At 37.6% G+C, this 12,601-nt stretch overlaps 1 protein-coding gene across 1 annotated transcript; it reads right to left on the reverse strand.

Annotated features, from left to right (window-relative positions):
• Window positions 1–738: 738 nt before the first annotated feature.
• On the reverse strand, window positions 739–7,348 carry LOC134647544 (heterogeneous nuclear ribonucleoprotein A1-like). Its single transcript, XM_063501897.1, has 3 exons — window positions 7,288–7,348; window positions 6,387–6,671; window positions 739–1,346 (listed from the first exon to the last, which is right to left on the reverse strand). Exons 1-3 carry the CDS (start codon window positions 7,346–7,348, stop codon window positions 739–741), a joined length of 954 nt encoding a protein of 317 aa, XP_063357967.1.
• Window positions 7,349–12,601: the final 5,253 nt, after the last annotated feature.

Here is a 12,601-nt window from a genome sequence, read left to right on the forward strand (position 1 = left end):
CCCTGGCCTTTTATACGAAGAAAGTTCCCCACTATCGGACTCTCTATCAAACTACTAACAGCATCACCCTTAACTAATCATCGGTAGACCTTATCTCACTGTAATAAGCTTTACAAGTAGACGATGTATCGTAAATACACGGACCGGTAAAATAAGATGGGTTTGCATTGATTTTTATCGACTATCGTAAATTTTGGGAGCAGCACACTTAGTAATTGCCCGTTTGCGAATCGGGGGTCAGCTGGGTCGGAGATTTGAAAGTTATTTGGAGTGTGCGATTTTTCTGACTGAGTATGATCGTTTAGAGGTGTTTTGAAATATAGGTATTTTTAAAACTGTAAACAGTAGTTTGAGTTTCTGTAGGAAGTAAATTAATGCTTTTTAATCGTACACGATATTTTTTTTATGTACGGTCAGCTGCAGAGATAGTTGACCCCCCAGTTCCCTGCAAACAAATTTCTATTTCAGAAATAAATAAGTAACCTTACCTTACCTACTTGTTTCTCTATGGCAGGGAAGATCAGTTATCTCTGTAGCTGACTGAATTAATAGTGGCCAATTAAAAGAAACGCATATATCTAGATTTATTGAAACAATTTTATTTTATCAACATCATCATCACCATCATCGAGTTATCAATTCATGTCATGGTGAATTATCGTTTATCTTATCACAGATGGGCGCTTAATTACATTTCTTAAAGTAATAAATATTTATCACAAATAATTTGTCTAAAACTTAATTATTTTTGCGACCAGCAAAAGCATATGAACCGGAAACAGCATAATCATGTCCATATTGTCCATGTTCATGAGGACCGTCTGGTCGACCATGATCATCACCGAAAATCGCCTGGTCATTCTGCTCGTGTTGACTCAGACCTTCATCATGAGATCCCTCATCGTGAACCTCATCGTAGTATCCACCTTGTCCAGGGAATCCGAACCCATTGCCGGCTCCTGGGCCGTAGTAATTCCCGTTAAACTGGTTATTAAATCCTCCTTGGCCGTTACTGAAGCCTGGTTTTCCAAAACCTTGAGGACCTCCGAAACCTCCGAAGCCTCCGTGGTAACCGCCGTATCCCGGTTGATGCCCGTTGTACTGATAATTATTAGGATAGTACCCGTTGCTGTAGCCACCGCCTCCAGCGCTTGCTGAGGATTGAGACTGGCTAATACCAATGTTAATCGCCGGCGGATACACCTGTTGGTACCCCTGTTGGTGGTACCCTTGTTGGTACCCCTGGTGCCCTCCAAAACCCTGCTGTCCACAAATCCCGTACTTTTTGCATAACCTCTTTTTATGCCCGCGCGGCTCTCTCACCAAAGCCGCTCCACTTTCAGCCTCTGTAATTTAAAAAGTGTTACAGTAAGGGTTCTATTACGAACAATAAAATAACGGTGCTAATAACGGTGGTATTTTAATTTAATTTAATTTAATCGGTGAGCGAATTTATTGCGAAGTCATGGCAGGTCGATAATATCGAACAAGTTTATTATAGTGGCTAGCCAAAGCCCACAGGCAAAAGTAGAACAAGGGGTAATCATACAACGAATTCGATGTGTCTGAGTTGGCCTTCGCTATTATGCCACAATACAAGCAAACGTTCAAGTGTGATATCATCTTCCTCGCGTTGTCCCGGCATTTTGCCACGGCTCATGGGAGCTTAGGGGTCCGCTTGACAACTGAGATAAACCAAATCAAGAGAGACATACCAGTATAAAATGTGATTTTCAATAGAAATATTACTTTTACAATAGCACTCTGTCACCTCAACGTTGGAACAGATTAAACTTATACTGACACTATGTACCTATACGCGTTAAGCAATATGAATGTAGATTTTTAGGTAACAGCAAGCCAGTGAGTAACCTTGAGTAAGGGCCGGCCCGAAGAAGCCAGCAAGGGCGACGACAAAAAGTACTCTCAGAGCCGCCATTTTCTTCCGATACTTCTTGTTGTTGTGTTAGTTTTTTTGCGGGATCATATAGTTTTTATAGGTCAAAGCGAGGTCACCCCCACGCAAACTCGGAATACGCAAAACCAGACTTATTCACGAATTCTTTTGCATATAACTTGTATATCTTGATCCCGAGATATGTTAACAACTACGGTTAATCTAAACTTGTCTTTAGACTGGTTTTCTGTCTGGGCCTGGTCAGTCGTTTTGATGGTAACAGTGGAGATTCCCACGGATTCGGAAGTAATTATGAACATCGCGAACTTGTAAACAATGCATCGGAAGCTCTTATTTAGGGGCTGGGCTGGGTCAGACAATAGGGGATAGGTGGATCGTATATAAAGACGAGCGAAATGTTATTAATTTAGGAAGTTCTTTGTTTTATTTTAGTAGCCTACCTACCTAAATTCAATAATAACTACTGGACATATGGGGTACGGTCAAGGAATTTAAATTCAGTACCATTCCGTACCTTGTCACAGTATGAAGGTTTCTAGCGACTTTCATATTGATTGTCACTGAAGTGGTAGAGTCTGTGAGGAAAGAGAAGAGTCGTGGAATGTATGTGGCCCAATACATTCCACGACTCTTCTCATTCCGCACAGACTCTACGGAAATGAAATTCTTTGGCTGTACTAGCGTACCAGCCAATACTCAAATGTCAACAAATGTGTACATTTCCTCTATTTAAAGATATGTGTACGTATAGTTCTTCCCTTATTTTTAATTATTACATATTCTTATTTGGCTTAATGCCTATATGGATCTTGTAGTTTTATGGTCATGTCGTACATAGATAGAGATCATACGTATATACCTATTTCTCTCTTCTATATCTATAAAGAGTATAAAGCAACTAAATATGAGTTTGATCATAAAATAAATATTGTGCAAATTATTTAATTTTTACCAAAATAACTTCTTGAAGTGTATAAGTAATATGTTTTTATAAGTCCTACCCTTTTTGAAAACGTCACAATTATCTAATTCCACATTATTGGGGAAAACACCGCAAAATCGCAAGGCCTCTCAATTCCCGAAATAACAATGTTGTCGGTCAGTGTCATCGGACCGGAAGACTCGCTTCCTATTTGCTAATAAGATTTAATTCGTTTATTAGCATAATCCGCGAAATTTACTATAAAAGCGGCGGCAAGGAGAGGCGTGGGTGGTGACGGTGACCCTGTCCGCGAAGCAGTGGCAGATACGCTATAAAGTATAGCGTTGTATTGCCCTGATAGTTGCTTATAGGTTAAAGATGCTAATATGAGTCATTCCCTATTGTCTTTGTGGGGATGAATGTTACAAAAGTCTAAAAAGCGATAACAGATCGCAATTTCTCCACTAAAAACCAAGAAGAATTAATAAAATCGCTTACTTGACTTACACCATGAAACCGCCAATCCCGGCGAAGACCTGGAAACTTAAGGCAAGGTCACCCGTACTCGCTGCGGGGACCTGCCCCAACAAATCAGCAATATGCACCTACTAGACACATCACATATATCCTCTATCCGACAAAGAGCAACCGGCCGCCCGTATTTCTAGCGAGGACCGATTGACTCACACAAGTGATACAATATGAAAAAAAAAACTATAATATTTCTGCAGGGTCGCATTATCCGACCAAGACCCCAATGTCAGTGAATAATTATTGGTCCCATGACGAACTGTGTAAAGATAAACACAAACTTTACTACGTTCAACGTAGTACGTTGTTGGTGCCGTCATCTTCGAGGAATCGGAAAACCAAATCCTCCTTGGAATTTAGAAGTACCTACCAAAAGGAATCGTTTGGAAATCTGAAAGGGTATTCGGATTTTAAAAATATGTTATATTTCTGTAATAATATGTTACTACTGATGTCAAAAATTTAAATCAATTTGATATCAGGGCTTTAATTTGTGAGTTTCGAATTGGCTTCCCAATTCGCGTGAATTGGTGAACAGGCCATACAAACCGTAGCCTTGAACACTCGAGCTTGAACTCGCGCGTGGACCCCAATACGAATAGGTATCAATTACAGACTTCTACCAATAGACACCGCTTTATGAAGTGTTTATTTATTTATTTATTATTCGGAGAACCAACAGCTATCAACCTAGAACCTAGAACCTATAGATACATCCACACCGCTGGCAACTATTTTGAATTATGTATTTATTTATATGTAGGTACAGTGGGCCAAGAAAGTGGTCTACCAGTTTTGACTTTGACAAAAGTTTCTGCGACATCTAACGATCGCTAAGGTTGACAATTGTCACTGACTTAATATTATTGCAAGGGGAAATCGACCTTGTTGTCTCATGACGTTCAAACGAACCTCAACCGTAGGGTGGTAGACCACATTTTTGGCCGACTGTACTAACACCTAGTTTTTAAGTTTCGATGTAAGTAGACTAATACAATATGGATTTTAAAATTTGAAATAAACAATTTTTATTTCATTTTATTTATTTATATTTTAATCTGTGCCGCTGGTCACACGTCGTTGCTACGTAATTTTATACTAACAAACAATTAACAATAACCTACGCACTTGGCGAGGAAGGCCTTGTGTACCTACTAAGCGGACTCGCATAGAGTTAGACCAAGACAAGTCTGCTACGATTTTGAGAGCACACGCAGTGCAAGTATTATTTATAAGTCATAATTTTATAAAAGTTTTACGTTTAAAATAAAACACTTGCGTATTCTATCAAAATCGTTGCAGACTTTTCTTGGTCTACCCAACCAAAGAGAATGTCTAATCTTTTAGCAAACTTATTTATTGACGTACAGATAACGCCTAAAATTATCAATGCGAATTCATTTGGAAAATCACAAATTACTTAACTAGATTAGCGAGGAATCAAATTTTTGGAGACATTATATCCCTCCAACAATTGATGACAATGACAACAGCCCATATAACTACTTATTCGACATACATTGTTATAGGTACCTTGACTGAAATAAGCAGGCATGAGACGGCACGGCCCATAACTGTGGTAATCGTGAGCCATCGTACCTATGCTAGATCTAGTGAGTAATCTGTGATATAGATTTAGATAGAGGGGCGTCGATCGTAAAAATGATTTGCGATCAGCAGGCACCATTAGCGAATAATTTCCAATTGTACTGGTTTTAGAGAGCTTTTTTAGTTTTACGGTACAGCAATTTTTCGTTTCGTCGCAAGGAAAGTGGGCCACTTTGTTGGTTTTGAGTTTTGACGGACTTCTATTTCACCGAACCGTTACAGTAGGTACCATGATGGTACCTAGTAACGGTCTAAAATCTAGGAGACAAGAGCTAATCAGGAAGTAATAAATAATGCCAAGGCGGACTAATAATGAGCTAGGCTAGCGAACGGAACGTTTTGGAGTTCCATTATGGAACTCCTAACGTATCTTTGAATCGGATGAAAGTGATGAGTGATGGTTAACTGACGACCGTAAATGAGGTTGTTTCGATTATTACCACTCATCGGATAGAAACAGTCATATGCAAGATGCAAATGGGTATTTTAAGTAGGTAAGTTGACGGTGTGATCTAACATGGCGTTGTTAACACTATAACGACCGTAGTCACAATCACAATAAATTGACGGTCTATAAATTTATAGAAAAATTACGACAATCCATTTTATGAAAATGCATAGTGCAGCATACACAGTGGAATCATACGAAGCTGATAACACACCTATTAGTTTTAATTGACAATTTAATAAATTTTAGGAAAAAACACTGAAACAATTTGTTTGTTTTGGACATAATGTGAAAAAGTCGGCATTGGAACATAAGCTATTTCTAATATTCAAACCTTTAATAGCTATCAAGATGTTTACGTTTAAAAAGCACATATTTATTTTCTAATGTACGCATTTGTATCTTCTGATACTGATTGTTAGTCGTCATTCGGTTTTATATCAATGTCGAAAAAACAATATGGTATGATGCAACAAACAACAAAAAACAATAAAATATACATAATAATATATTTATTTCCTAAAACTTTATTCATAATTAAAAACTTAACAAAAGAATATCTAGTCACAATTAACGCATGAATTTGTAGGCAGCAGGTACTACTAATTTAGTTAGAACCCTAAATGGCGTAACAATCACGGAGCGTGACTGTACTTAGTTAGATTTAGCCCTAGCGACTGCTTGCCCGGTTTCACTTTGCGCATTACTGATCGCATTGCTTGCTGCCAGCCTGTCCCTTACAAGCGGTACAAAGTTGTGACTGTTGTTCCGGTTGGCTATTCTGTTGATTAGTTTCCGATTGGGAGTAAGCAGGATTCTGTTCGTCTTGTTGGAAATAGACTACATCTTGACGTGTACCTGTATTTCCTATTATGAGTCTCACAGGATTTGTACTTAGTTAGATTTAGCCCGAGCGACAGCGATAGCGACTGCTTGCCCGGTTTCACTCTGCGCATTACTGATCGCATTGCTGCCAGCCTGTCCCTCACAAGTGGTACAAGGTTGACTTGACTCCTGTTGGTGAGATTCCGATTGAGAGTATGCTTGATTCTGTGGCTCCTGGATGTAGACGACATCCTGTCTCGGTGGCGGTGGGGGCGGCCAGTATGGTGGTGGTGGTGGTGGTGGGGGTGGCCAATAAGGGGGTGGGGGTGGGTGGTGGTGTTGGTATTCGGGCGGGCAGTCGGGGTAGTAGTATGGTGAACGTTTCAGGCGCTGTGTGAATAGTACAGCTGACTCGCCATCTGAAAATAAGATGAAGTCTGAAATCTATTGTAGGTTATGTATGAACAAAACCGTATTAGGTAAATATAAACAAAAAAAGCAAAAGCGATCCAACGGATCCTACTTGAATAAAGTTATATTCTAACGCAACAGTCTAACGAAAACAAAGGTACGCTTAACATTTTTAAATGTAAAAGTTAAACGACTGTGCAGTTTATAACGTTTACAGAAGAATGGTTAATGTTACAATAAAACTGCCTAAAACTATGAGTTATATATGACTACTAGCGACCCGCCCCGGCTACGCACGGGTTAACAAATTATACACAAACCTTACTCAAGAATCAGTCTATCGATAGGTGAAAACCGAATGAAAATCCGTTCAGTAGTTTTTGAGTATATCGCGAACATACAAACACACAAACAGACGCTTCGGGGGCCTTTGTTTTGTAAGGTGTATATATATAGTGATAGGTACCTACTCGTAGTTTTTTTTGCTTTTTAAAAACTGGAGGAAAACTGGTCAGTACACTCAGCTGAGACTTTTGGCAAAGGGGAAATAATATGAAAGTCTTTTCAACTATTAACTCTGAGGTTATAATAAATATAAGTGTAAATATATTACGATGTACTTACATTGAACATCAGCCCAACAAACACTGGCAAGTAGAAGCACAGGCACGACACCTCTCCACATGTTGACGGACTAATTTGCGACTTCACCAACATATGGAACATTTTTATACAACGTGAAATATAAACAGCAAATATCGCAAGAAAATTCCCGCCAGTTCCTTGTAATTGCCACAGACATGTGTGACATCGCATGTACCTGGTAGTAACAGAGACTCGCGTTGAATAGTGGCGTATTGTAATCATGATAAATACCTACATTGCAAAGTTTTGATTTGGTTTCTTGAACCCGACTCAAATTTGACGAGTTTTTTATTACACAGTATAAAAATAAGTAAGACAAATGTTTTACCACAACTGAAACAACACAAATAATAACCAAAAAAAACGCCGAAAATTTAAAAATGTGATAAGGTACATTTGCAATATTATTTGTAAAAACATTATAAAAGTTTCAAGTCTCTGTGTATTAATTAACCCACTGACATTGATAGAAATACAGACAATATGCGGCCATTTGGTACTTTTGCGGATTTTTGTTATCTATAAAATAGAGGTAAGTAATATGTATTAATTAGGACAGTACACAACTCACAATAAAGTTGTTAACTTGGAAATATAACATTTTTTTTATAATTTAATAAAAATAAAGAACGTATGAGGGCCGAGGGAAAGAGAGGGACTTGGCACTTCTTCCTATTAGTTTGCGTAAAATACCCAACAGGTGCGAGTATGTGGTATATATCTAGGAATATATCTGTGACTGCTGCTTTGAAAACAACATCAGCGCCAAACGATTGTAGGTTCTAACACCTTTACTTAAAGTCCACACAAGTTGTTATAAAATTCTTCCACCACTTCCACCAGTGCTAATGAGTAAATCACATGTTACCGTATCAACTATGAATTTTCGGCTGAATCAAAAATTTGATACATTTATTTGCTGCCAACCGCAATGATGCAATGTTTTTGATGCCATAACATTTGCTTGTTATATTTGCTAGGCTTTGTTGACTGGGCTAACCGCGATTGCGGATGAGAAATGGGGGTTTCTGTGGTATTTTCCATAAAATGTTATGAACCATAACCGCATACTTTTCTTATCTTAGCTTCCAACTCAAATATAATGTAGGTATTTACTATACAATACGCTATAACCCTTTTCGAGGCATAGTACTCGCGATTTATCGACCACATACGCGCTAGAATTTCAACCTGAGTGGACTTTCGGGAAATGTGACTTATCTTCAAATTAATGTTTAAAGCTGGATTATTTGGAATATTTGGGAAAATCGTGTATATTAATATAATTTATTCAGCAAATTTCGTTAATGGTAACAGGTAACCGTACCACCGTGCCGTGGTATAAGGTAAACGTACTGGTGCTCGACGCGGTCCCAGTACATGTCATCTGGAAACTTAAGTCATTGTCAATAGAGGTGACAGTAGGGTGTCATCTATTGGGCATTCGCATGTCGAGCACTAGTACGTTTACCTTACAGTCATTAAAAAAAATACTTAAAAATATCTAAATTAATTAATAATCGTGTAAATTGGTCCGTACAAAAAGCTGGAAAGCTTATAATCCATCGTCTATCATCATAGACTAGGAATCCTCTAGACGGAGTTTAGAGCAATTATTTCATGAATCCGATGCTCCAAAAAATACTGGGGTGCGGGGGACGAGGTGAGCGAGTCCCGTGCCGTGATTGGTCCGTTCAAAGACACGGACGTCACACAAAGACACTTTGACTCGAAGATGGAGTAAAACTACCGTATATTTGTCGCAGAGGGGGTAGCGTTACTATGCTCAGTCTAGTTATGGGCGAAATGTGTCAGTAGAGGGAGAAGATTGATATATATCTTTTTATCATTGGGATGTGTATCGCTCTTTTATATCTTTATATCCGTGTGTAACAGTCGTCCCGCTCGCAACATCGGCACTTGCTGACTTTGAGTCATGAGAGAGAGAGAGAGAGAGTAGTTATTAGAACGTGGCGACATTGTTTCTTTCATTTTGTATCATGATATAATATTATTCTGTGACAAAACGCAGCCAGTATAATAACAACGCTAATATAATCATGCTATGTCCAAACAACTTTAAGCTTTAAACCTTTATGCAATAGAACTCATTAACCGAATTAACTCATCTTTGCAATTTGCATTGCATCCATATATATCCATATCTACAGTAGGTATCTAGTACTCGTTCTCGCGGAATAGCGAATGACGCGTCCGAATCTGTCCGAACGACCGCTGTCGCTCGTTCGTGTTACTTCGGTCAAAGCGCGACCGAGACTTCGCTTATCGCTTTCATACATCGTTGCCGAGGGAGTGAGAGGTACGGATATACTGATACATTCGGATTCGTAGGGACAAGAAGAGTGATTCATGAAACGGGAAAGATATATATCTTTTTTATCTATCACTCCGGAGTTACCCATGTCTAGCTCAGTCTAGAGGATGTCTTGGCTGTGTCTATCACGAACCACACAGTAGAACAAAAGACATCAACGAGCTTCTAGCGGTTATGCTACACTTATTTTCAACGGGACTTTTAATATACTTAGAATATCTGAGAGATAAGGCCTTGGTTTGGTTGGTTCTTTATAATTTATGTGTGTATTACTACCCTAAGTAAATAATTTCTTCAAGACTAAATGAGCAAAAGCGTTGGTAAATAATTTAACTTTCAGCCCGCTGCGATAAACGAAGTACCTAAGTAAGAAGAAGGCCTCAGATCACATGTAATTGTTGGCCGATTTGGTCGAGGCTAAAAAAGTACATTTCTTATTTTACTGCCTTAATATAAATACTAGCGACCCACCCCGTCTTCGCACGGGTTAACAAATTATACATAAACCTTCCTCTTGAATCACTCTGTCTATTTAAAAAACCGCATCCAAATCCGTTGCGTAGTTTTAAAGATCTAAGCATACATAGAGACAGACAGACAGCGGGAAGCGACTTTGTTTTATACTATGTAGTGATACTACATATTACAGTGAAACCTGGATAATTGAAATCTCAAGGGTCCGGCAATTTTTAGTCAAATAACCAGGTTATTCATTTAACCAGGACGTGCCAATTAACGAGGTTCAAAAAATAATCGTTGTGTCATTTATAAGTTCTCATTTCAAATTCAAAGGTTGCGTTCTGACAAATTTCTTTTATGGAGGTGCAAATAAATAACTATGGAAAGTAGATTCAAAGCTTGAATTAGCGTATCGCCGGTCAGTTTCCTAATTCGTCAATTTTGCTGATTCAACAGTTTAATGATTAGACTGTTTCTTAATTCGCCAATTTCCTTTTTTGCCAGTTTCACTAAATTGTCAGAGCCCCTATTAAGCCAGTTTCTTGAGTCGCAAACTTCCTTATTCCTCAATTATCTTAAGTTGTCAGTTTTGCTATTTCGTCATTTTCCTAATCCGTTACTTTCCTTATACAACAATCCAATATTATAACTTATATCGTAAAAGTAGCAATGTAATCTCTACAAAGGTCAAAAGTTAGTTTGCATGCATAAGTACCTTTATCATTAGAATTACGTTTACAAAATACTCGGTAAGAAATTACACTTCATTGCAATGCCATTAGTTGTTACATTAAAAAAAATTCATACTTAATTATGGTCAACCTATTCATGAGTTTCATGACTCAAACTGTAGTACAGTCACCTGCAAAAGTATCTTCGACAACAAAGCACAAAGGCCACTAAAATATGTGACACGCGTTTATGGCTCTACAAATGAGATTGCTTAAATAAGATACTTTTACAGTATTTGTTCTGGAAGATAATTTCGCAGGTGACTGTACCTACAGGAGAATAGCAGATGACATAACTTTGTATGGTGTCGGATAATAGTTTTAAAATAACATTTAATAAGGTGACTAGAAACATCAATGAACCATCAATAGGTTCATCTTTTGATTCTGCATCAAGCCTTGGTCTCTTGCTAAATGAAATAGTGATGGGTAGGACATCAATTTAAAATGAGTTTGTATGAGTACCTCATTTTCTAAAATGAGGTGTTACAATGTCTTACTTCAAATGAGGTGAGGTACTAGCATATTTTCAGCGTCGATTATTCCATTAATTCCAACGGCGACAAAAATATTTAATGTATATACATATTTATGTATTCATCACTTCCTTTATAAATAAATAAATAGTAACATTTAATTGGAGTGCAATTCTGGAGGTTAAGAATAGAACTTTTAGGAGAAAGATAATTTTAGAATCAAGTAAAATGAATAGAGGAGTGAAGTAAGACATTTTTCGGTACGAAGTACTGCGACAAATGATCAAAATGAGTGGTACAAATGAGGTGCCTCACGAGTGAGCGACTCAACACTAAAATGAAATCACCTTGTATATTTGATACACCGAAACACGACTATAAGACCCTGGCAACTAGTGAAACTGGCGAATATAGAAACCGATTATCTAGGGGAAATGACCATTTGACCAAACTGACGAATAATTAAATTAGCACATAAGGAAACTAGCAAATTTACGAAACTGAAGCCTAGCAAAACTGGCGAAAGAGTAAACTGAAGGTTTAGGAAAATGACCCACTAGCGAAATTGTCAACCTAGTGAAAATGACCAGAAGGTAAACTGTTGAATCAGCAAAATTGACGAATTAGGAAACTGACCGGCGATACGCTAATTCCAAAGCTTACGTAACGTTCTGAGTTTCGGGTCTGTATATTATATAACTTGCAGTTATTACTTACACTATATTAATTACTACTGTATTTTCTTATAATAATCATTAGGGTTTTAAAAAAATCCCTTGAATTGTAGAAGAAAGTTTTATTGGAATGTAAAAAGCTTACTATGTTTTCGATTTAATCAAAACTATTTCACCTAGTACAGTCTGTGATAGATACCCAATAAATAAATTGAATTCTGGTTGAAGATATAAATAAAATTATCGTCGCTATTGTTTTTGCTCTCTACAATCTACATTATTTCAATTGCAGAGGCTTAAATAAGATAGGTAATAAGAAGAGCTAAAATAGCGGAATTCATTTCAAAATTTCAATTATAGAGGCCTTTTGGTCTCAAGGAACCGGGACCGGATCTTTGGTTGCCTGAAAACCTCAATAGGTTTCCCATTTATCCAGGTGACAATTAACCAAGTTTCACTGAATTTCCTTCATCGTCCTTAAATTTCCTATTTTACTTGAAGAAATACTTTGAAACGTATTTTTGTTGCTAACGTTTAAATAAATAAATAAATATAATAAAGTACAATCATTTATTAATTTGATAACCTTTTATATAGAATAACATAAAAACAGGGAAA

Source organism: Cydia amplana, chromosome 4 (genome assembly GCF_948474715.1).
Source record: "Cydia amplana chromosome 4, ilCydAmpl1.1, whole genome shotgun sequence".
NCBI classification, from domain to species: domain Eukaryota; kingdom Metazoa; phylum Arthropoda; class Insecta; order Lepidoptera; family Tortricidae; genus Cydia; species Cydia amplana.